Genomic DNA, 26,756 nt, shown 5'->3' with positions numbered 1-26,756 from the left:
CCCCCCAATGTCCGATATTCCAACCCCTTTTTTTCTTATTGGTCAAATTGTTGCTTGGTAACTTGTTTGACCCACAAACAAAGTTTAACTAACTTTTCTTAAAAAACAATTATAAGATAATATTATTGATAGAATGTTACTCAATTCATTCATACATTCAAGGAATTTTATATTATATTAATTTAAATATATGCAAATTATTCAATTTAAAAATTTTATCTTATGTATATGATAAGAAAAAAAACCCCAATAAAACCCCCCGGTTTAAAATATTTTTCTTTCTGGCCCAGATTGACTCTTGAAAAGTTAAATTTATTTTTACTTTTAAAATATATATTTTCATTTTTCAATAGATTTTATCTATTAAAATGCTAATATTATATATATAATACAAAGATAGATTAGATTTCAATAAGTGACAAATAAAATTCAATTTATTCGTCTTTATAAAACGCAAAATGTCAACCAACATCAAATTATGGGTTTTTTTTTCCTGAATCGCAAACTTATTTTATTCACGAGCTAAGTCACGCAGGGGCGTGCCAACCTTTATACGGGAGCGGGGGCAAAATCCCACACTGGTAGGGAAAGTTGTGCAAAAAATTTTGCACTTGTGTAAACAATTTTGAGCCACCTTAACCTCTTTCCAAACTCATACAAGAGCAAAAATTATTTTGCAGTACTTCAATGTTGTTCCAAATGATCTAAGGCTATACAGTATCTCGCATGCACTATAAATTACGAAGAGGTGCGCATGAACGTGAGAATTAATGCCTGACCAATTCAATACTCGTGGGATATAGTGGCTACGATTCTATAAAGTGCCATTTCTAGTTGAGCATACATTTTTCTCTTCTCTTACATCGTAGAAAATAGTAAAAATGCAAAGAAATTATGTCTTCTGCCTACCTATTCTTTCCAAATATGATAATACAATAATTTGAAGCGCTATCGGCTATACACCCTTTCTCTCTTGAAGCTGGCAGTTAATCAGCTCTATGATTAGCCACGTACGGTTATATGCGAAATAATTGCAACACTATACTGTATACAAAACCGTGGTTGCTATAGCTATTATGTCTATACAGTATGTGTAAACAAAAACTGGTGGAAGTCAGGAACGATATATTCTCGAGACTATCAAACAATGCTAAATTCTTCATTTCCAGGACTAGTTCAAAAATGATTCTACATTTTTACAATCTCTTAAGATAAGTTTCACAATTCTTTTTACAACCTGAGCTTTATACTGAACTTCAAAAACGTCCTCGAGCGACGATTTTTGAACTATCAAAGCTGGCACTTTTACCAATCCCCTTTACGATTGCAATATATATTTATAGAATTACGTGCACTGTCTAATCGCATGCATCACACTTAATAACTGGGACTCCATTGGTTATTACATAACTACGCGGAGTAAAAATTGAAGAACTCCAAATATATTTATAAATATTACGAACATGTTAATGATTAAGACCTGTATTTTCTTAATCACTTCCAAAAACTGACTTCCTCTCACAACAATTGTACACTGGGTAATGAAAATTTCACCTTCAATGAAATTTTTTACTATTTAGACTTAGTCACCAGAGCGGGGGCGGTGCCCCCGCTGTAAAATTAGAGCGGGGGCCTTTGCCCCCGCTGCCCCCGTGGTTGGCACGCCCCTGAAGTCACGTGACGTGCAGCCTATTGTTGTTGGGGGTGGGGGGTGGTTGAAAGGGGGAAAGGAAAGGGAGCTCGCGCGTGCGGGGTGGGGGGATGAAAGGGGGGAGGAACGGAACCTCGCGCGTGCTTTCAATAATCAATCTCACGCGCATTTTATTCGAGCGCGCGCGTTAACTTGTTGACAGGAAGCACTGCTGTAGTAAAATTTGGCGCTCGAGACGATAATTCACGCGCGCGCCGTCATCCAGTTTTCCCGCCAAAACCCGTTAAATTTACGAGCGGCTGACCAAAGGGCCCCCAGAGCTACAAATCTCTCAAACGAAGGAGTCAGGCGTATTTGGGGTCCCACTCTCGCTCACTCCCTATAAACCGAAAAGCAAATTTATCTGCCAGACGATATATAGTTCCGCTTCCCGCCTTTTTTTCTTGTTTGCTCCTTTCCCGCGCAGTTATTAATTCTGTCATATCTTGTAGAGCAAATCTGGGATTCCAGGGACGGAAAATTGGGTTTCTAGCTGATGATGTACACTTAGGGTCCTAAACTAAAAAGGGAGGGTGCCCCGGTGCCCCCTCTAATTATCAAAGTTTTTATCTGTCCCAACTTAATGATTATTTTTTGCCTGGAAAAGTTTTCAATTTAAATTTTTAGCTTTGTAGAAATATTCATACTTCATCTTCGTCAAGTTTTAAGTTTTATTTTAATGGATGACACTACGTGTTATTTTCCCCGTAGAGCTTTAATACAGTCAAGGCTAGGGGATGCCATTACTCCCTCTAGTGTATATCCATCTATATCTTACTTCTCTACCAAAAGTTGTTGATTTACTTGGAAACCTAGAAAACTGATTCCACCCCAGAGAGAGACCTTGCTTTTATTTATGTCTTCTCGGACCATACGGACTTATTTACCCCCCCCCCCTTCCTGCCCATCCCCAAACTTTGTCCGGGGCTGACCAATGGGGAATTGGATATCACGGAGGGGCTGCGAATAAATAAATATATATATATACGCTTCCTATATATCACCCCAAGGTCACTTGACCCAAAGGGGAGGTCAAACGCAGCTCCTTTATAAGTAATTTTAATATCAATACTTGATAAGAATATATAAAATTGTATTTTAGGTTTAGAACTGGCGTTACCCCCAAACTCCCCTTTAAGGAGCTCCCTGATTGGCTAAATTACTTCTTCAATACATATATGGCGCGCGCGCTCGTGAGGTTGCAACATATGGCGTAACTTTCCCGCCTTATTATTTTCTCCAGCTAGCACGCGCTGTGACTTTAACCAATAATACGGCTCGCGCCAATATAGACCAATTTTGTATTCGCGCCCAAAATTTAGCGGGAAATCTGCGCGAGGAACGAAATTGAAAGGGCGCGGCGCGGACGCCTGTGACGTCACAAAAATCGCGCGTGAAAATCGATAATCAGTCAATAGAAAGACCTGACTGACTGATAAAAAGAAAAATGTCTTATTCAGATACGTAAATTGAATAGAGTTTAAAGCATAAACATTTCCTTGAATTGTAGCTTAGTTTTGGTTTAAGGTGTATTCGGTGTTAGCTAAGTGGACACCGAAATATTGTCTGGAGCGAGATAAGTCCAAAGAATAAGAAAACCATCGGACTTTGTATTTATTGATGGTGGTCAATATTACCTGACATTTTGTTTAAAGAAATACCAGGATATCCGTAGCCTTTGATGGCGCTGTTAGGTAATATTGACTCGATTTTATTCAGAGCTCGCTGTGTCCCGGGGATGTGGCTGCTTGCGTAGAAATCAATATTGAACTTTTGACTGCGACTCGTTTACATAACACCGTCGACAACGTTACCAGACAAGTATAGTCCTTGAGTGGCTTGACTCGCCCTCGGAAAGTCAATGCAAATCGTGATACCTTAAATACCTACCACAATTTATAAATTTCTAGATGAATTGTTGAATCAGTTTTTTCATAAATAATTTTCCTTGAAATTGAAAATAATCCGCTCAAAGAGTATAAGCAATTGCAATGGATTGTGCGGGTCTTGTTTCTGCGCGTCTAACATGACCGTTAACATTTTGAACTACAAATTGAGCTGGTAAATACTGTGTATCCAAACTTGGAAAGGTTTAAAAAAACCCAAGTACTTGAACCACATCCGTTTACTATACTTAACTAAATTTTAATATTAAATCGAATTAAGTCAAAACAAAAAAATAACGAGGTTTATTTCGGAAATGTTTATAACAATTTAGGTTTTAAAAACCTTTAATTTGAATTACAAAATTTTATAAACAAAATTTATTGCATATCATTGATATGAGGTGTTCAGTTATTTGTTGATGCAATGACACTGTCCTGATTTGGAGTCACACGTTGGTACTTTATTGGTGACTGAACAGAACAAGGTCATTCTTTTGCAAGGGTCAGATTCCTCTTGGTTAGTCGCGTCCTTACTGTCCTCTTTAGGTACGTTTGTATCTTTTCCGCATTTGATCGCCGGTTCTATAATTGAAGCGTAAAGAGATATTATTCTTAATTATATATTTATAAGGATAACCCTTTCCTTAAGGATGCAATTGTAATTGCGATTGTAAATTTGTACTTACCAATTTCAATCTCGAAACTGTTGACTGCAATTAACATAGCCCTCATTTATAATTAATTATTTTAGTTAAACGCGTGATGTTAATTACTACAGTATAGGCCTGGATTTATAAGGGTACCATGATTTTGGAGACCCAATGGTTCAATTTAGACCAGGGACCAAAGATATGACTTTTTTGAGGGCCCATTGTTTATTTTTGAAGATACAATGATCCATTTTTGCCCAAGGGGATCCAGAAATTACTTTGGGGGCCCATTACCTAAAAGGGTCTTTTATTTATTAGCCCTAGGGTCCCAGATATTTTAGGCACCCCATTTTTAAGAATGTGTTTGGGGGCTCAGATGATACTCAGGGTCCCCCAAAATAGTGTTAATCCGACCTTGAGAGTGTGACACTCTACCACTGTCCAAAGTGTATATGCCGGGAGAGGGGGTAGGGGGTGGGGTCTTTAATTACTCAAGATTACCCAGTAATTTGAAGAGGGCATCATGGGGATGTTGCACGGCCTTCTGGACATCTTGAACGGCTTCCTCGAGGGGTTCCCTGACCCTTTTGAGTAGTTGATCCACTTCGGACCTGATTCTAAGTAGGGCTCTTTGAAGCAGAGTTAGAATTTGGTTGACAGTTGGACTGCTATCTTGCCTGGATGACTGATTCTTCTCTAATATTCGATCCCATATGTCACCAACACCTTTGACCCGCTCGTTTTGCTCTGGTTTAGCGGCTACCTTATCTTCCTCATCGGAGTATCCCGACTCGACCGTATCTTTATTAAAATTGAATAGGGGCGCTGTTAAATTAGGTTTAATTTTATAACAATTGTGGATGGCTCTCAAGCATGCAGGGGCGGAAATAAGAATTAAATTTCTTATAGGACGTGTGTCCAGCCAATGACCCCTAGCTCCTTTGACTGGAAAATATATAGGACACTGTCCACTGGAGTACTGACCCAATATATTATCGAAACTTAATAGTCAAGCTATCAAAACATCGGTAACATTTATTGGTCAGTTGTCCAGTTTTTTTTTTAAAAAATTATGGGACATTTTCAGATTTTATTGGACAATGTCCAGTGTCCTGTGCTTATTTCCGGCCCTGCTCTCAAGTTGAGCTATAGCTTACTTACCTTTCTCAGTATCTTCGGGTTGCCATTGCGCCCGACAAGACGCTAATAAACCCAATAAAGCTAATATTAACAAAGCTTTGTACATTATCGATTTTGAATCGCGAGCAATTTGCTTATTTGCTGGAATTAAGCTCTCAATCGATCGATCTTTGGTGAATATGAGTTGAACCGAGCAAGGGAAGTCGCTCTTAAATAGGTTGAGATCGAAAAGGCATTTTAATTGGTGTTTTGTTTACGCCAATTACATATATTGTAACTAACGATGTTTACCCCTCTATTATTAATTGTTTAACAATGTTTATTGTTTCTCTAATTAATTGTTACTATGCGACTTTTGCTATACGCCTATCAAGAAGTGATATCTAGTTTATTAGGGAGAAGGTATAAGATGCCTAAGTATTGGCGCGTGCCATAGTCCTGCAGTCCCCCCCCCTTTCAAAATACAAGGGGGGACGTAAAAGGAGGAGGGCGCCGGGCTATTTCGCCTCCTTTCCTCAGTCGGAAAATATGACTGTAATTTTTTCTCATTCGCGTCGCGCTGAGTCTGACGTGCACGAGTTTTTAGGAGCCAATGAGATGCTGGCTGGTTGTAATTTAGAGTCGGCGGGGATTAACAGTCCGGACCTACGTAACGTTTGGACTGGAGATAAAGAGCTGGAAATGTGGCGCGAATTGATACCTTCTCCCTAATAAACTAGATATCACTTCTTGGTCTAGTTTTGCAATTTTATAGTTATTTGTGGTTGTTATTTGAGAAAATTGTAGAGAGTAACGGCTCCGAGTCTCATAAACCCAGCTCCATAAAAAAATAGACGCGGAATTCCAGTTAGACCAAATTGTTTTTAAGTTTCTTCAATTAAATTGATTTTTTTTATTTAATTACGGGTTCAAACTTTATTAATCGATCGAGAAAAGTTCTCTTTGATAAAATATATTTTATTATTATTATGTTTTAATGACAAAGTCCGTTCCGTTGATATCGGAAATCAATTTTTCCTAGAATTGAAATATTATTTTATTAATTTAAATAAAACTTTTATTTAAATATCAACATAATTTCACGGTCAAGGTTTCAAAAACATAGGCACTTCCCTAAACATCCCGTAATTTTTTTTTTATTATTTATTAATGAGTTTTGATCTCCTAAAATATAAATTATTGATTTAAAAGAAACATAATTAAATTATCTTTAAACAAAGGCATAATTTACATCAATTAAATCACGCCGTAAATTCACGATTAAACTTAATTTTAATTAACAAAAATTAACAAAGTTTTTAAGTAAAGCTTAGGTTTATTGCCGCTAGATGGAGAGAACTAACAAGGAACTCTCCTTTCATCCGGAAAATTTTAAAAAAGGGCGCGAAAAACGGTAGCGTCACGTGTTGCAACTAATCCCGCCAAAATTCTCATGTCTTTAGTAATAATAAAACCCAGCCAATTAAATTATTAAACTAATATCATTAAATTTTAAATAATTTAAATAATAATCAAGTTTAAAATTAAATTGAGGTCAAGTTGAATACTTCTCTTTCTTGCAATCTTAAAAGGGTTCCTTATTCCCGTTATGGCTTATTGTAAAAACAACCCTTTCTTATAGTGAAAAATTATAATATTTAAAGCTTACCAATTTCGAAAATCTTTAAAAGCCGTTTGAACTGAGCCGACATTATAAAAAAGACACTTGAGATAATAAACCTGACCTGGCTGGGACTTCAGATGATTATTGGAATCAGTATTCCAAAGGCGTCTGCATCAATTAAACGAAATAAACCTCAATCCAATTAATTTTAATTCATTTTTTATAATTGCAATTATTATACAAAGTTAACCCTCATCAAAATTTACATTTGAGATATAACAGAAGTACGTAATTAGAAGTAAGCAACAAAATGATTGATTTCCCATAGAACTTTCATGTACTTCAGGGTTTTCCCTTTTTGGACAACCCCCTAAGATGTATTGAAATTTTTATGGGAAATTATAATCTTACATTATTTTATTAATTCGATTTAATTGCTGATCAGACGAATTTAATCATTTATCTCGCGCGTTGTCAGCGGATTTCGTAGACCACGTGATATGACACGATGTTGAGAACTCTTTGGACGGTGCTATTACTCTATAGAATGTGTAAAAAATACCTTTACTTCCTGCTAAATTCCTAAATTGAATTGTATTTCCGGTGTAGGATATTTTTATATTATTATTATGGTAAACAGCTGAGTGGGTTTTTATTCAAATATAAATAAAAACAAAAATATATAATAATTAGACTTCGTTTCAAGGAAGTTTCCAAAATTTGAGAGACACCCAAATATATTTTTTTAACCATTCAAAATAAATAGACCATACCGTCAGATATAAAAACCCTCCAACACTTTTAAACAATTTCAAAATGACGTCAGAAGTGAATTTTAATCTAATTGTTTCTTTATCCCAAATACTGTAAAATCAAAAATTCGGAGTTCCCGAATAGACCAACTTCGTGACGTCATAACTCTGGGAATTTTAACGCAAATTCAAATCGCCTTCAGGGGTTGATAGCCCCAATTGTCCTTTGTCCAACGGTACCAATAACTTGATTCCAAGTTAATTAGAACTTAAGTAATTGAAGTTTAAATTAAAAACTTAAATACAAATTTTTGGGGTCCCGAATAGACCAACTTCGTGACGTCATAACTCTGGTAATTTTAACGCAAATTCAAATCGCCTTCAGGGGTTGATAGCCCCAATTGTCCTCTGTCCAATGGTACCAAGTACTTGATTCCAAGTTAATTAGAACTTAAGTAATTGAAGTTTAAATTAAAAACTTAAATCAAAAATTTTGGGTTCCCGAATAGACCAACTTCGTGACGCCATAACTCTGATAATTTCAACGCAAATTCAAATCGCCTTCGGAAGTTGATAGCCCCAATTGTCCTCTGTCCAACGGTACCAAGTACTTGATTCCAAGTTAATTAGAACTTAAGTAATTGAAGTTTAACTTAAAAACTTAAATACCCTAGCTTTCAAATGATGGATTTCTATATTGTTACGGCTTAAGATTCGGATTCAAAGTTCATTGAGGAATTGTACTTGAAAGTCAAGAAGAAGAAGTTAAGCGTAAAGGGCGTTGAAATATCATTAATGACCATTAATTAATTTTATTCATAGATATTAAAAGAAAATGTCAATTAGGTAAGCGTCATTTAATTACAAACTCGAGCGTACCGTCTATTAATTAATCGAGTTTAAAATCGTTAATTAACGAAAGAAATCTCTACTAATTAGATTTGGCGCGGCGATAAGGTCATAAACTTTAGCTAGTTCATTTAATTCCAAAAAAATTGAATGTAAAAAGTAGATCAACATCACCACTTGTCTATCTAGAAAAATCATTTTATTTTTATTTATTTATTTAACTAACTAAATATAAAGAAATTTAATAGTAATTTGAATCAATATTAGCTAATTATTAGTTTAAAATTAAACCTAAACCCGATTATTTCAAGAGTTATTAAGATATTAACTCTGGAACTATTTAATTCCAGATTTTAGCATGAGTGTAGACATCCGCGCGTGCCGAAGAGGTTCCTCTTATAGAGTAGTGACACTACACGTTAATTTCTCATAGAACATAACGTAGCTAAAGGCAGGGAAGTGTCATTACTCTATAATAGTACTAGGCCTAGCTGCTGGAAAAGTCAATGAACGGTGGTGCGCCTCCGAGCGGCGAGGTTACGCGACTTTACGCCGGTTGTGTCCCAACTTTAGTCTCGCCGAAGTCGTCAAACTGTTCAAACGCGTGTCGTGCGCCGGCGTTTTTCTGCGTACGGTGTTTTCTTCTTAAAAATTATTCAAATAGCGTGAAATTTAAACGAAGAATTCAATCCGCGTACCACCGGATTTACGCGGCGAATTTGTGCTCTTCAAAAAAAAACAACACGGTGGATTTCGTTAAGCCTCGGTCGGCTTAATCCCGTGATTTCTGTTAATTAATTCGGTGGTTGTTGTTCGCGGCGCCCACCCCTCAACCTTTGAACCCTGGAGTTGGACGAATTAAGCTTAACCATGATGGACACTATAGAAGTTGACAAGTCCCTCTACGATATTGTGGAAAGTGACATTAAAGATTTATGGGCCAATGATTCCTTTGATTCCGTAAGTTTTTAAATTTTAAATTATTTAATTACGAATGGATTAATTGCGGACGCCGTTATGAATTTATTTAATTTGCAAGTGAATTATTATTATTTTTGCAATTATTTGAACGCGTACATCGGTGCTCGTAACACCACTTGTTTGTGACCAATTAGATTATGGAGGTTTTTGAATTTTTAATTTGAGTTACGTAGACTTATTAATCAGAATTGAATTGAACTGAACTCAAATCAAATCTGGCAAATGAATTAAGGAAGTTAAAGCGTTATTAGGGGTCCGTTAGATTATGAAATAACCTTTTACAACCTGTTGAATCTGTAATTTCAACATGGGATTGGAGGGGTGGGGGGGGGGGAATATTCCATTTGATAATTAAATTACTTAAGTTATAATTAAATATAATTCAAAATTACTTAATAATATTCAACTGTGAATAAATTTCACGCTTTTATGAAATATTCAAGAGCCCAAAATTTTGCGATTATTTTTTTTTATAATTTTTATTTTTAGTCAAATATCAAATTTTTAAGATAAGTACAAATTATTAAAGACAAGAAACTATGTTATTAGATAGTGGGGGGGGGGGGAGTACTTGTGTGATAAGGACGAGGACTTCGTTATCTTCAAGTACTTTTTTTCGGAGAATCCATCCAGCTGGATATGTCATCTTTCAAATATGTCAAAGTTCCCAAGGGAAATTCCAACTCGTAAACCACATTTTCAGTTTTTTTTTTTTTTTTAAGTTTAATTTAGTTTAAGGGAATTAAAAGAGTGCCCCAAAGTTTAATTGCCAACCAATTATAGATAAATAATTTTAATAAATATGGGATACTAAAAAAATTTATTAAAAATAATTATAAGTACCAAATTGCAGTTTAATTGACAAGAAATTATAGATAATACGGGATACTATAAAAGGGAAATATTAAATGCCAAATTATACTTTAATTAATGGCAATTTTAAGCTAGATTATTTTTAATTATATATTTTAAATTGCGTATATGTGTTTTTATTGGGAAATGTTTTTCTGTATAGTTTTGGTTCCCATATTGCATAACGATGCGTTTCTCAGAATCCATAGAAATATCATGTCTATCTATTTATTATCTCTATGGTTTCGCCGATAGCCTTTTTCTAAGTAAGATATTGATCACGTGATCAGATCGTCAGTCTCTCGTTTTAAAGTACAAATAATATAGTCGTTAAGTCAATTATAGGCCAGTCTATTTGGGGGGGGGATCTACTTGACCTCAACTACTTGTTGTAGAAATAGATATATTGATTATTTTATTAAAATAATTCTTCGCCATGATGGGCTAGCTAGCTTTGAAGAGGGGTTGTTTTTGGGGTCAGTTTTTTAGGGTTACAAGTTGGTCATAATGATAAGTGATTTTTTGTTAAAACTTGGGTCATAATTTCGGGTGCTTTTTAGGGTCAAATGTCATCGAAACTTTGGTGACAATTTCAGATATAAATTACTATTGGTCACTCATAATGACAAGTGATTTTCATAGAGACTTGGGTCATAATTTCTGGTGCTTTTTAGGGTCAAATGTCATCGAAACTTTGGTGACAATATCAGGTAGAGATTACAATTGGTCATAAGGGGAATATCAAAATAGGTCAAAATATTATAGTGGATCATGCATTTGACCTTAAGACTCCGTTTGATTGAGCGAATGATGTATTAGACTTAATCCTGTGAAGGGAGATTTAAGTGAAGGTGGTGGGGGTATTTCCAAATGACAACCATATGTTACGGATGATGGTCACCCCCCCCCCTCCCCCTTCAATGCCCCTGGTTCCATTGAAGAAAATGTTGCCTTCCCCGCAATGCGTAAAAGCATCTCAAAGAAAGCGTGGGCAGATATGACGTCATACCATCACGGCGGAGGTGGTTCTACCCCCCCCCCCACGCTCCCTCGCATCCACCAATCCGAATTTATATTTACCAATATATAATCCAATCCCAATTTAGAACAAACTCTGACGTCAGAAGTCCTCCCAAGTTCTATTTTAGGAACTTTATTCCAGCACTCGGACACTAAAGGGATAGTTAGTGTCTTACATTCTATTTTTCATTCAAAGGTCAAGAACTTAACTGGGGAGTTAGTTAAGAGGATGAGATATTTGTGACTGTATCCCTTTAAGAGGTTTGAAAGCGTGGGTCGTTTGTCCTTTGAAGATTTTCACTCGTAACGGCCACGCGGGGGCGTAGGGATATTTGGTGTTTTTTTTATAGAGTCAACATTCTTTCTTAGGGCATCCTTGATGAACCCTAATTAAATTCATTTGTCGAGGGATTCCGTTAGGCGTGACGTAATAGGCGCCGGATGAAGTTTTCGCTTTGTTTTATTGGCTACTAAGAACGTTAGAACACTAATTTCCCGCCATTTCCTTAATCTTTTTATTAAAGGCGCGCGAGCTCTACTTAGGAAGCGCGTGCTGAAGGAAAGACGATTATGTCCCGCGCTCGCACGCGCTTTTAATTAAAAGTCTCGCGCGTTTTGGCGCCATTTCCGATCTCCAAGTCACGCGCGCGCGATTTTTAAATTAACATTAAATGTACGGGTTTCAACTTAGCTCGTGGGCTCGGGATGAATACAACCTTGGAAGTAGCTGAGTTTTAGTAGAAGATAGATTAATATTTACCCCGTTTTAAGGTTGAATTTTATTAATTGAGGAATTGTAAATTTGAATTTGGATTTTTGAAAGCGAAAATCTCCAATTTTTTTTAACTTAAAAATATGTTAAATTTAGGGTTAATTATGTTATATTAATCTGGCGACCGATTTTCGTCGCCTATTTTAATTTAAAACGCGTTTACAGTTTTAATTGGTTTTAAATTTGCTGAACGGTCATATTTAAAATGTATGAAATTAAATTTAACTTTTAAATTAATGTCGTAACTTCGTTAGTTTCTGTTTAGGGGAGGTAGATGTAGTTCGGTAAACGTCATAAGTACACTTATATTAAAGTCATATTAATTAATACGCGAGATCCTTTTTTACTTCTGTATGAAATTTCACTTCGTGTCCCATTTTGTTTAATACAACTTTGAATAATTTTACATTAATAAAACCTACCTACACGTGAAATTATACTTATATTGCTCGCGTGAAAATTATGAAAAATAAAATTCTTTCATTTCACGCGCCGAATTAATTTTTTTTTTTTTACAATCTCGTGAAAAAAAAAAATGTTTTTAAGAAATAAAAAAATGTTGTTGGCGCGAGCTGAAAGAGGAAAGACTTTGGGTCACGTGGTTATCATCCTCGCTCCATCGAGCAGGCATTGACATTGCGCCATTTTGTAAAATACTGGCTGTGACGTCGTCGTTATAAAGTTAGTACTTGGAACCAACTAAGTTATGGAAGAAAAAAACCCCTAGAGCTACGCTAGCTAGCTAGATAAGTAAACTCCCCAATTTTCGAGCCGGGCCGAGCTACATTTTACCCAAGAAAATACCAGAGAAATGTCATCTTAGCTATTTAGGTTTTTAAGGAATTTTTGACCTCTAATATGCCGCTGAAATTTTAACAGTTTGATTATCCTAATTAATTTTTGGTATTTTCTATTAATTCTTAGTTTCTTACGGTTTTCTTGGTTGTTATTCAAATGGAATTGTTTGTTAAATACGTATTTGGTCTTGTTATTATTCATATCATTTCTAGGGTAAAGTTTAAAGCGCGTTTTACAGTTTTCAAAAGTTACTCAAATTTGAAATAAAAAATGAGGCGATTGGGCAATTTTTCAAAAATCGTCAATTATAGCGCGTGCTAGTTCATGCGTATCTCGAATTTATTTCAACCGTAGTTTACTATGAATTCAAAGCCAGGGATATACCATTTTTATTACGGGCACTCTTTGGTAAACTCGGTCTGAAATATTTGAGAACTCATCGAACTCTGAGATTTATAAAACTATAAGAAGAAATATGATAAATCCAAAACCCATCGAATTCACAGACTTATTTTTTTTTGGTATTATTTTTTATTTTAGTTCCCAGCTCACATGTATATATATATTTTAAGATATTTTCTAGTATGATTTATTGGCTAGTTTTAATCCCGGATTTTTTTACGGGCTTTGAATTTTCTTTTTATTTCAAATAAATCGATTTGAAACATCGATAACGATATGGAAGCTCTAAATTTAGATTTCATCGATAAAAGTTCATAATTTGAAGTTTTAATCGCTTGAAAATTCAACAAGATTGCCTTTTAGTTTAAGAGGAAGGTTGTAGATTCGTTTAGAGCTCGATTTTCAAGCTTGGAAATGAGACAAAAGGCGTTAAAATCGGACCAAAATTAAATAAATAATTTGAAATTAAATTTTTAATTTTTTTTAACTTTAATATTTATTATCCGATTTTAACGAAATTTGTTTTATTTTAAATCCACGATTACGTATATTTACATGTACGTTGTAATAGAACCTGATGACGTCACGACTGAAATAGTACAGATATATATAAATATCAAAACTCATAACCATTAAATTCATTCAAAAAATAAAAAAAAAATATGCTTTTTCAAGCAATCAAATATTTATTTAGCCGCGACTTCCTATATACACTTTGAGTATCTTGGAACGAACTCGGGAGGGTACGCCCCTGAAAAAACCCAATTGATAATAATTAAACTTGATACTTCACAAACCTCCAAAAGACTATATGTATATAAAATTAAACGATTTAAACAGATTTATAAAATTCCTCTCGAACATAATTTTGACCTAGATATAAATTCTTCGAAAAACGGGGAAAAAAAAACATATTAAACTACACTTGCTCTCTCTACCTTTTACCTTCGTGTATCTGTCATATTCGTGACAACTCAATGTCAGAGTTACGAATCACTCTAGCTATGCTTAAGTTTAATGCGTTTATTTACTCAAACGTTAACTTTAAACAGTGGAGCTTATTCCGGTTGAAACGCGATTACGGTTATTGCAAGCGAAGCATCTACTAAACCATAAGTTTATAAGTGATATGTTATGTAATATTCCATAAGTTTGTTTAATTAATATCTGGTCATGACAAACTGAATTTAAAGGCTTGTAATTTTGAAGTGAGTGAGGTGAGGTGAGGTGAGGTAGGTCATGGATTCGAGAGGAGGTAAAGCCAGGAAGGCCTGGTTGGTGAGGTGAGGTGGCGCTGCTGTCAAATTTGGGCTTAGTAATGCATAGACTAAATAGGAGTGCCTAGATGGAATAGGTCCTAGCTGCAAAATTAATTAATTAAACCACCACCTAGTGTAATTAGGACTTCAATTTAATTCGCTTCCGTCGTTCTCCTTGAATCGAACTAGTTATCTCGAGCTGCTCTAAGTCTCTCTGTAGCATTACGAACGTGTCATACATATCATTTAACATATCATCTTATAAACTTATGCTTTACCTACCTAGTAGTATTATTATTTTTTTTTTTTCATAAAAATTTTCTAACAAACAACCTTTAATTACGTTTTTCGTTGACGCGACTTCTACCGAGTGTAGTAATAAAGACTACACGCGTAGTGTACTGTAGTGTAGTGTTTCACAATGATGATAACCAACGTAAAGAAGCCCCTCCCCCTTAAAAAATACAACCTGTACAGTGAGTACACTTGTATATACCTTTGACAATAAAAGTCATTCAAAAATCCCCAACTTCTATATAGTGTTATGGATAGTTATTGTTTAATTATATTTTTTTTATTTTTCTGTTATGTCAAAAGGATGGATCTTAACTAAGATCTCAGTTAATTCAATTTATCAACGCTGAAAGATAGACTGGGGTTTCTTTTCTCGTAATGGCCTTGGTATAGTTTGACCCAATTTAGAGGCTACGATTTTTATTAATTTCTTCTTTTACTTACCTTTTCGCGCTAAGCCTAAACACGTGGTGTAGTTCGTATTGAGTCTGGCTGGGTTTTACCCAAATCCGAATGAGAATTTAACGTAGACACCAAGGCTTAAGTTGGGTTTATATTAAACTTAAAGGGAAGATAACCAATAGATTGTTCTGTTGGAATAATGGCGTGCAGGATGAAATGTGTGTTTAAATTAAAAGAAATTGGAATTTGAAATAATTATTTCAAATTTCATTTTGGTTGTTATTTTTAAATTCAAAAATTCAATTTGGTTGTTAGCTTCCCATTATTTACCTCAGGGAGTTGTTTTTTAAATAATACTAAAAAAAATAAAAACTTAAAATCCATTAATTTTTTTAAAAAATATTTTAAATTCATTAATGTTTTATGGTAATTAATTTTAAAGGGATTATGAACGTATATATAAATAAATAAATAATCCCAACGTAGACTCTTTCAATTTAAATTAATTTAATTAAGATTAAAAGCGATAAGTATGTTTGTTTGTTTATTTTTTAATCTTTTATGAAAAAACAAATTTTTATTTTTAAAATTTGTTAAAAGGGTTTTACCAAAGCAAACCAAAGCAGAAGTAAATATCCTTGATTATAGGAAAGTATTTCTACTTAATTTAAAAAAATGTTTTTAAAATTTTTAATGTTTCAACGCCCGCGCTCTTACCAAAAAAATGTTCTAATTACTCGTTCTTCGGGGGGGGGGGTTAGGGGGGACATTTTTCTCTCTCTTGGCATTTAATGTTAAATAAACGCAAACAAAGAATTAAAAAAAATCCTCTGCCCCAATTTTCTTAGAAGGAGAAAATTTTCTAATACCGGAGTAACCACTCAATAAATCAGAAGGCATGGTAACCATGTTGAACCGACGACAACCTAACTTGGTAGCGAATATATTATAAGGATTTTAGTATTGTACTTACTTTCAAGTTAACCTGACGAATTTGTAAGATTTAACAATGGTAAAGATAGGCATGGAGACGGGGAAAAAATTATAATATTTTATTGACCCAATTTTGAATTCGAGCTTTCTTTCTTTTGCCCGACAAGATCCTGCTCCGAATGCCATAATGGCAACCCTCTCTTATTTTGATATAGAGTTAAAGGCTGTAGCTGCTGTTACTACTTACGCGCGCATCGAGAAAGGATGTATTTATTATTATTAGCCCGCATTCTTATATAATTTATGATTTATCAAATTCTTCTGTTACGATAATTCAAATTATATTGGAATTTTTTTGTTTGATTTTTGATTTAACTTAGTTTGTGTTTTGAATATTAATTGGATGTTAACGTATGCGGTTAGGGCGTAACGTCAGCTTCAAAATGAGACCAATGGCGTCCAAATCGGACGATTATTAAGGAAGTTTGAAAATATTTTATTTTTCAAACTTGTAATTTTGAAATTTTCAAACTTTCTTATTTATTATCGGATTTTGACGCGGTTTGGACCATTTTAAAGCTCTTTTCAAACTCTACCAACCAAACAGTACGCTATTACTATAACATAGAAACAATTTTAAATTAAATAAATTAGTAAGAAATTAAAAAGAAATTATACATTTCGACATATCCTTGTTTAGTTATAGAAATGAAAGCATCCTTGAATGGGAAAAGGTGTTAAAAATTGAAACACTCTATAAAGAATACATCCGAGAATAATCACCTGTTATAGTTAAGATTAGATAACAAAGAAAAAACATAATAATTTGTAATAATAACTTTGTTAAATTCATCTATTGAAAGATTATTTCTGGATTTAGGTCAAGGTATTTCTAGGGGAGATAAAGATAGATTAAAGGAGTTACTTAATCCGCCGCTAATCTTTTACCAAATCCATCTAGTTAATCCGTACCTTACCGGATTAACCAAAAGGTTATAGGGAATATTATTTCTTAATAAAACTAATAATAAATAATATAAGGAGAATTTATAGTGACGTTGTATTACGTACCTACGTGAATGGGAAATTTTCCGCCGTAATTTACTTGGAAATTAAAACTAACCTTTAGAATTATTTCAAATTTCGTAGAATTGATTCTTCAAATTATGTTTTAAAAGCGAAACGTTTTGCATATTAACGAGGGGTTGGACAGTGTATTGTTCGGGGGTTTTATTGTAATTTTAAATTTGTTAATATCGATGAAATATCCGACCCCACTATCGCGAGAGCGCGAGCGCCAGACAGATTGGGGTTGGACATTGTATTGGTCGAGGTTTTCATTGTGATTTATATTTGTTAATGTCAGTGAAATATCCGACCCCATTATCTCGAGAGCGCGAGCACGAGACAGATTTGGGGTTGGACATTGTATTGGTCGGGGGTTTTATTGTAATTTAAATTTGATAATGTCTGAGAAATATCCGACCCCATTATCTCAAGAGCGCGAGAAAGATTTTGGCAAAATTTCAAGAAATAAATATTTCTGTCGAATTTTTTGAAAAATAATTATTCTTCGTTTAAGGATTAGAAAAGTAACTTTTAAATGACGTCATAATTTAAGCTTAAACGTCCTACTTTTAAATTAAAAAGCTCTTCTTAATTAATCATCTTTAAACCCAGTAATTAACATTCCTTAAAAATGAAGGAAATAAATTTTAAAAAAAGGAACCGTTAAAACAATACGGTATTGTTGGGAAAGGAGGAGTGAGTTAAATGTTGAAATTTAAGGTTAATTATAACAAATTACGTTTATTTAAATTTTATTTAAATAAACCTTTGCATTCGTTTTAAATGACTACCAAACCGTTATATAGGACTACTTTAAAATTTGTTTAACCTTGGACTTCTTAAGTTAAATGGTTCTTTTTTGTTTAAAATTTAAAGATATTTTTGAAGAAATAAAAAATAAAATAAAAAATTTAAAAATCTCGAGCAATTTTCACGTGGTTAAAGAGAATATGAAATGCAGTTTTTATAAAAGTTCAAAGCCTGTAATATCATTAAAATTGGGAGATATTTTACTCTCTATTAACGGGTGAATTTGATAATATATTCAGGGGAGGGGGGTGTGGCCAATCCAACCTTGAACGTCCTTGAATAACCTTGTCTTTTAAATTCATTAAAATTCTTCGTACCACCATTATAATAGGCACCGTATAAAATTTTATAAAAATATTAAATAAAAAAATAATAATTATTTAAGGGAGCATTTTTAAACTGATATACTTCAAGTTTACGAACTTCTGGAAAAGTATATTTGAATATTTTAAAATGTCACTCTATTTCGAGATTAAATTTATTAAATCTGCACGTTCATCTTTCAGCGAAATCTTTTTGAGTTTGAAAAATAAAAATAAAAAATTTGAAACACGTATTAATGTTAAAATGGCGCCCGTTTTGACACGCGGGGTCACGTTGTGTTTTGACCTTTGAGACGAAATTACCTTATAGATTAACTTCAGATATATCTGTTCCTTAAAAAACCCGTCCCTCGGCAGACAGACAGCAAATCTATAGCTTGTACAACTATATCAAACTTAGAATAAAAAAAAACCCAAAAAATTGGAAAATATACGACACCCAGTTTGTGCTTAAACTAGTTTAGAAAGTTGTCTGAAAAATAATGTTAAAAAAAGAAAGGTTTTATTTCTTAAAGTTATCATTAGTTAGTTGAAAATCCTTCAGACCGTTGCGTTCTTGGATTGCGTTAAATTTAACATTAAAATACCTGTTTTTCTATGAAATATTTTTTAAAACTACAATTGATTGATTTATAACTTGTTTCAGAGTTAACTAGTTTTAAAATAATTTAACTTATTATAACAGGGGAAAAATTAACTAGTGATTAATCGAAATACGGACTAAATAATGTCAATTTGATTAATTAACTTTAAATAATAATTATAATAATATTATAAATTAACACCACCCATGTATTTATAATTAAAAATAATTTAGGCAAAAATCGCTAATTATTATTGAAAATTTTCCAAGAATTTTAATATATATATAAAAACATTATTTAAATAAATAAATCAATTATTTTAATTACGGTTTATATTTAATGAAAGTCGAAATGGGTTGGTTGAGTTTTTCGTTGAACAGGTCCGTTTTAAATTAGGTCCGCGTTCCCAAACTAGGCTAAGTATAGTGAGTGAGTGAGTGAGCGACTTTATACCATAGTTTTTCCCTAAAATGAGTTTGAAAGAAGATTCTCTTTAATTCTTTCGTGGCATATTTGGAACACCTAAATCATTCCACAATTTGAATATTTCGTGATTTGTGATAATTGTATATATGGTTTAGTAAATGCGTACGTTGTTTACCTGAATATATATGGGAGATGCGCGCGTGGGTGATGCATGCATGATGCGCAGATCTGATCATCATTTTATGTTCCTGATTCTACGGCAGCTTTGGAATTTATAATATTAGGGTCATACGTTGGTTGTACTTATTATATTTATTGATTCCTCAATAATTATTTATTTTTAATTTTAACTTGAGGGGTTAATGTTTTAGAATTGACCTTTACTGGTTAAGAATACTGACACGATATCGTCTAGCTTGAATAAATTAAAGTAAACCATTTTTAAAACAAAGATTTACTTCCGTGTTGGTTAGAAACATTTTTATGCAATGCCAAAAAAAAAAATAAAAAAAAAAAATAATTGTGCAGGAATTTTTAGAAAATATTTCTAAATCCAATTAAGATGTAATTTGAGCTGTTTAATTATTCTTCTAGAGGCACCCTATGTTTATTCCTATATAGAGATAGTATAGAAAGAAGGGGGGAAGCTGCCACTAATTTATACTCCTCGGTGTACACGGGAATCTAACTAAATTTAGTAATTAAGCAATTAACTTAAAATAATTCTTCAGTGACCGTGATTTCCCAATCCTCAATAAATCCCTTAAGAACAACAACAACCGTACCGTATTAATGACCCGGCTGTGTTCAATTATTCGGCAGGGTTAATGGGCGTGGTTTAAAATTAAATCGTAATTAAGTGCAATTATTGTTAAGTGTATCCCAGGCACGATATGGGAATTTATTTATTTTTTTTGTCAAATTTCTTTGTTGGGGGTAAACCGGTTAAACAGTGGCAATAATACACTTCTAATTACTATAAGCTTTGGTGATTTACGTGCCCGTGAGAAAAATTAACTTAATTTTAATCGAATTAAATGAATAGCGTCTATGTATGGCTTGTAGATTGTATTTGGGAGTGGTGCATGTCTATGTAATGTTATATCTTTTCAAATCTTAATTTCTATTGAAAATAATTTAGTTTCTAAATGTTCCAATTTGCTATATTTTAAGATGTATATACATTTGTGAGTGATGCAATTAGGATATTTGCATATTTTGGGTGGTACCGTGCCTAAACGATAATTGCCAGTTAAAACGACCGTCCCAAGGACCCCCTCCCCCTAAATTGTGGAACGGTATACACCACGTGTTAAGGGGTATAAAAAATTAGAGCAAATTTAATGGTTATTAAATGGTTTAATGTTTAATAATATATAGTATAATTAAATTAACCCTAGAATTTTTTTTTATAATTTGAATTTGCTTTGTCTCATGAAATATTAATATTTCAACTTAATTTTAATCCCGATTTAAGGTTTAATTCGCTTAAATATTATGATGGTATTGATAATAATTTAAAGGCGTACTTAAGTACTTAAAGGAGGTGTGGTTGGGCTGGTTACCTGACTCCTACTTTGACCTTGTAGAAATGTGGGGTTTTTCTTTTTACATTAGCTTTAATAAATTGCGTAATTCTGTTTTCTCAAGAAACCCAAAATCTTTTGACAGATTGACTTGGTGTACCGCAACCTTGACTATATAGTTTGACTTGACGTAAATTTTGAGTTTGAAATTAACTCCCGGGGTCTAGTTTTAAGGGCGGATCGTGAACTTGACGTGGTGGTTTTTTTTTTTTTTTTTGTCAAATGAAAGTTTGAAGCTGAAATGAAATAAATACTTCCAAATAATATTACGAAATTTAAGAGAATTAAATACAGTTTTGTTACAAAAATTAGGTATAAATTAATTAACGTATTGTGTCAGCTTTTTTTTATTACTATTATTTATTTTTTCAACTTTCTCGGTAGGGTACGGATAGATGAACCCAGCCCTAAAAGGTCAAGGACATATTTTAACCCCAGATTGTGAAATTACGTCATTATCAAAAATTTATTTTTATTTTTTTTTTTGTTAGCGCGAGGTGCAATTCACGAGACCAATGTTGCTATGTCATTAAAAAAAAATCGGATTTCATTAGCACGCGCTGTTGATTTCATATTACACCTCGTGCTATGATGATAGTAATGGCACCTAATGCTACCTTTTCATTTATAATAATACTATTAAAGGTAGGGACTTGTCACTAGTACTAAGAAAAAAAATTAAAAAAAAAATTGGTTTCTATTAGGTTTCAAAAGCTTGGACTTTTATTACGTAATCATAATTTTAAGACAATAAATATAATTGCAATTTAAGAAGTTTCGTTGTCTTTTCACACGTAATTTTCACATTAAATATTCAAAGTAGCGTAATATAAAACCACGCTTAAAATCGTGCGAAAGTTCAGGCCGTATTTTCGACATTAATCATGTGCGCATGGATTAGACCTTGAATTTTTGAAAGGTATTAAATATCTCTCCAAAGTCCACCATGTTGGACTGGCGTTTAGAAGTTGTTTATGATGCTCTTGCCATCATGTTCCAATAACCCAATAAAGAGTTGAACGCGCTCAAATCCTAAACCATGGCTCCTTTTCTTTTAAGGGTTAGAGTCCTTTTAAAATAATCAACTTAACTTCAAACCAAAGAAAGTTCTACAAACGCTACGCGCTTAAGTTGATTGTTTATTCGATTTTTAATTAATAATGTATGAATATATTTCAACTTAAGCGCGTAGTGAGTATAATGTATGGGAGAAAGGCGTTTTGATTCCAGTTGATGGAATTTATTTTTCAAAATTTTCATTGCCGATTCCCTTTCCAAGGACATTAGCGCCTTTAAGTACGGTGACAAGTGACGTTGTACTTCTCGAGGTAGGCAGGCATGATACTTAAGGTAGGAGTAGTAGTTGTAAGTCTTTGACTTAACGCGTTGGTATATTTTGTAGATTGGAATGTTGTCCCGCAGGGGGGACCGTACCTTAACGAACTGTTGTTATTCATACCCAAAATATTAAGTTTTTTAACCTCTGTGACGTAGTCATCAACTTCGTAGTTTAGGTTTAGTCACGTGGTATTTATTGGGTGGGATTACGTCGTTACTTTGTTTTAGTAATGTAGGATGGTTCAGTTTGAAAATGGCTTCAAAATAAATCCAATTTCGGCTAAATCGGAATGTAATTAAGAAAGTTGGAAAAGAAAAATAAAAATCCAAGTTCAAATGGAAAGTTTGAAATTTTCCAACTTTCTTATTTATGGTGCGATTTGGTCGAAATTGGGTTCATTTTGAAGCTGTTTTCAAACTGAACCATCTTATATTATTAAAACAAAGTAATAACGTAATCCCGCCTTATAAATACCACGTGACTAAACCTTTAATTTTGTTTGCAAATTTCTTGAATTAATTTTAACAAAATAGTTGGTATAAATTATAATTTGGGATTGCGCCTGTTGCTGAACATAGGGTGGGGGGGGGAATGAAAACCTTGGATTTGATGTAATTGGCATAGCAACAGGTGAAGTAACGTTATATAGACAGTATATAGATTGACGTAGCTTGCGAGCTAGCTCTGGTGGCTTCAGATGGTTTTAAGTGAGCATTGTTATGACAAAACGTTTTATGTAGTACAGTCGCTCGAGCTCGCTCGGCACTATACACTTTATGAAACTATTGTATTGTTTGTTTGTCACATATACAATAATTATACATAGGTATATTATTTACTGGAGGCTACGTCTACCGTATAGCGACCGCTCTCTCTCTCGTTATCATTTAGACATAAGCAGTACCCACTACAACGTACTTTGAAATATGTTCCTAAACAATTAATATTTTACTGAAAAAATATTCATCCATCCCTAATTGTATTTAATTTGATGAACTTTGGGACCTCGTAACTATGGTACAATTAAATGTACTTTTAAATCCTTTGAGGATATGTTAGCCCAAGATGTCCACTATGTATCGGTACCAATTACACAGTCCTAAGTCAATTAGAACCCGAGATAAGCGACTTTAACTAAAATATCAAATAATAGCTAATTTACTGCAAAAAATATTCATCCCTAATTGCATTAAACTCAATCAACTTTGGGTGGGACCTCGTAACTATGGTACAATTAAATATACTTTCAAATCCCTTGAGGATATGGTAGCCCAAAATGTCCTCTAAGTACCGGTACCAATTACGTGGTTCTAAGTCAATTAGAACCCGAGATAATCGACTTTAACTAAACTAATAAATAACTAATTTAATTCAAAAATATATATATAAATTATTTTTATATCTATTAAATAATACTAAAAGCATGATTTCAAATGGCACGTGGATTTGAGCTTAAATACCTTACTAATATACCCAAAAAGGTGGTGTTCTTAAATTGAAACCCAGGCCTGATATTGAACCGGGATTAAAACCAAACTAAGTGGCTCACATATTTGATTTAAAATAATTTCTTGGAATGAATATTTAAGGGTAGAGTTTTAATATCGTTCCTAAGTAGATAGATATTTGGCCCCCTGCTAATATTTTTTTTCCTTCCAAGTATTTTCGTTGATTCAATCCGGATTGCTATCGTGCCTTCGTAGTTGTTAAGGGTCGTTAAAAGGGGGCGCTTCGTCTAGTAAGTTGGCAGCCTCTGGGAGACATATTACATGGAGCCACCCCGCCAGGGATTAAAGACACTTGTAGGATTTTCCAAAAGAATCCGTAGGCAAAAGAAAGCGAAGCTGAGGTCGACAGCATTTCCAGACCCGAGCTCGAACGAATATTTCTTCTAAAACCCCCAATCTCAATCGACCTTGAAACATACACCCAATAACAAGATGGCCCAAGGGCTATGCTCGTAATAGCTTAGGTACAAAAATCGTAAAGTATTCGAGTGAATAGCCCCTCGATGCGCTATGAATAGTTTTCACACATGGAGGATTCATACCATTTACAGCAGGAGGCCGGGCAATCTGTAGGACAAAAGCAGACGGATTTTTGTCCTCCAGATAGCCCGACTTCCTGGTGTAAATGGTATGAATCCTCCATGTGTGAAAACTATCTATACCCGCGTGTTTTTGCGTCTGAACAAATATTGGGTTTAGTTTACTTGTATGACAGTTAAATATAAAAAATATGACCTAGAATATTCGTCGCTAAAATTCCGTTTTGTTGTAAGTAATTTGCTTGGTGTTTTTTTGAGGTGTCTCTATATTCGGTTTAGTTATGTCGAAATAATAGCTTAGTTATTTTCAATGGGGAAATTTTATATATTTTGTCGAGCCATTTTGATTGTCAGTGTTTATGTTTAGAAGTGTGTCATTTCAAGAATACAGAGAGAGAAAGAGAGACAAAAATGTTATTATATTTGTTTGAATGTGTCGCGACATTTTTGTCGTAAACAAATACAGCAACAACTACTACCTACCTCTAGGTCTATATCTGACATCCATTGTCAAAGTTTTTACCAAAATTTCAAAACTACCTTTAAATATTTTGTTTACAATTTTATTATTTTTTTTGGTTTAAATTTTAAATTATATTCAGAAATATTTCATTTTATTTATTTTATTTGTTTATTTATTTGTCTGTTATTTTTGAAATGGCGCAACTTCGCCAATACGTCAAGGTAGGGGTGGGGAAAACCCGGCTGTATACACGAACAGTACGTTACGATTTTTCAAACTTTCTCCTCAAGGTTAGATTTTAAAATTAATTGTTTTGTGTTTGTTAGCTACAGACGTTTTTCGCTATTCAAAACACGAGCATCAGCATTTCAATGTCAAAAGTCACCCACTATCCTCAAAATAATATTATTTTTAATCGTAATGGCTTTACCATTTTTGATTATGAAAAGTCATTAGCGCTTTAATTGTAGCTTACGCCATTTCCGTACCCTTAATTTATGCAAAATTATCCAAGCATTTTAAAAGAAATCAGATTAAAACATCCTCGGTTCAAGAGGAATTTTAAGAAATTTCGTAGTTTTAAAATATTTTTCTTTTCATGTGAACTAATGTTAATATTACTTTTCAAGTGAAATATTGTTAATATGGTTATTTTTCACGTGAAATATTGTTAATATGGTTATTTTTCACGTGAAATATTGTTAATATGGTTATTTTTCACGTGAAATATTGTTAATATGGTTATTTTTCACGTGAAATATTGTTAATATGGTTATTTTTCACGTGAAATATTATTAATATGGTTATTTTTCACGTGAAATATTATTAATATGGTTATTTTTCACGTGAAATATTGTTAATATGGTTATTTTTCAAGTGAAATATTATTAATATGGTTATTTTTCACGTGAAATATTGTTAAAATCGTTACTTTTCACGTGAAATATTGTTATTTTTGATACTTTTCACGTGAAATAACGTTAATATTGTTACTTTTCATGTGAAATATTATTATTCAAGAGCAGTTTGCAAATGGAAAAAAAAATTAAATAACCGAAATTACTTTTAAAATGTATTACGAGTAAGATCGGCCTTCATAATTTCATCTTGACCTTTCGCGACTTTGAGCATATAGTTTTATTTGAAAAATGAGCCTGAAAATTCACGTAATGTATTTTTTCTTCATATTTTTATAAAATTGCCGCGAAGATACTGGATGGCGTAACCCCGAATAAATCTAACCCCAATTTGAAATAAATTTTCAAATTTCACGCTTGCTACGAAGGAGAAAAAAGAATTTTAAAAAATAATGTCAAAGGTTATAATATCGTTCGTCGCTCAAAATGTAACTTCTTATTTTTTTGGCCGACGAACCGCCGTGTAATTTACAAATTGAACTTTAAAGAGATAGTGTTCTGCATCTAATCTATAAATAGAATAAGAAATTCCACAGATAACAATTTAAGTATATGGTTAAATATTGGCGCCTGCGCTATTCTCTAGAGTTCTAACTTCAAATTGTTTATTAATTTTTAATAGGGGTGTGCATGCGATGCGGGTACCCGAAACTTTGCTTTTAGCGGGCTGGGTACCCGAAAATACCCGGACAAGGTAGTTGTACCGTGTCAAGTTCAAACTGAATGTCCAGATGTCCCAAAATATCGGGTACCCTCTAAGATACCCGTTAGCCATACAAAAAAATTTTGGATTACCAAATCCGATTCGATATCTTTAAAAATATTAACTATTCTGCACAGCCCTAACATTTAAGAGCGTCTCTTTATTTTAATACAAGTTGAAAAGAGTTTGTTATCCCGTTAAAGGCAC

The 26,756-nt window shown here is 33.4% G+C and overlaps 2 protein-coding genes across 3 annotated transcripts in view; one reads left to right on the top strand and one right to left on the bottom strand.

Annotated features, from left to right (window-relative positions):
- Positions 1–3,646: 3,646 nt before the first annotated feature.
- On the bottom strand, positions 3,647–5,622 carry LOC149597179 (uncharacterized). 2 transcript variants are annotated; one of them, XM_089861118.1, is made up of 3 exons: positions 5,388–5,622; positions 4,728–5,051; positions 3,647–4,158 (listed from the first exon to the last, which is right to left on the bottom strand). In XM_089861118.1, exons 1-3 carry the CDS (start codon positions 5,470–5,472, stop codon positions 3,986–3,988), a joined length of 582 nt encoding a protein of 193 aa, XP_089717244.1. In that variant the 5' UTR covers positions 5,473–5,622; the 3' UTR covers positions 3,647–3,985. The 2 variants fall into 2 exon arrangements, with proteins under 2 accessions (XP_089717244.1, XP_089717245.1); XM_089861119.1 differs by having other exon boundaries at positions 4,728–5,027.
- Positions 5,623–9,128: 3,506 nt separating this feature from the next.
- LOC149597178 (uncharacterized) overlaps positions 9,129–26,756 on the top strand; it is a 62,794-nt gene continuing 45,166 nt past the window's right edge. The window contains exon 1 of the mRNA XM_089861154.1: positions 9,129–9,530. Within this exon, the coding sequence (XP_089717280.1) occupies positions 9,441–9,530 (90 nt within the window). The 5' untranslated portion in view covers positions 9,129–9,440. The remainder of the gene's footprint in view (positions 9,531–26,756) is intronic.

This window comes from Phalangium opilio, unplaced genomic scaffold (assembly GCF_054372755.1).
Source record: "Phalangium opilio isolate 3A_F unplaced genomic scaffold, DU_Popi_V2 ptg000369l_1, whole genome shotgun sequence".
In the NCBI taxonomy this organism is placed as follows: Eukaryota; Metazoa; Arthropoda; class Arachnida; order Opiliones; family Phalangiidae; genus Phalangium; species Phalangium opilio.
This window is presented reverse-complemented; position numbering and strand designations above follow the sequence as displayed.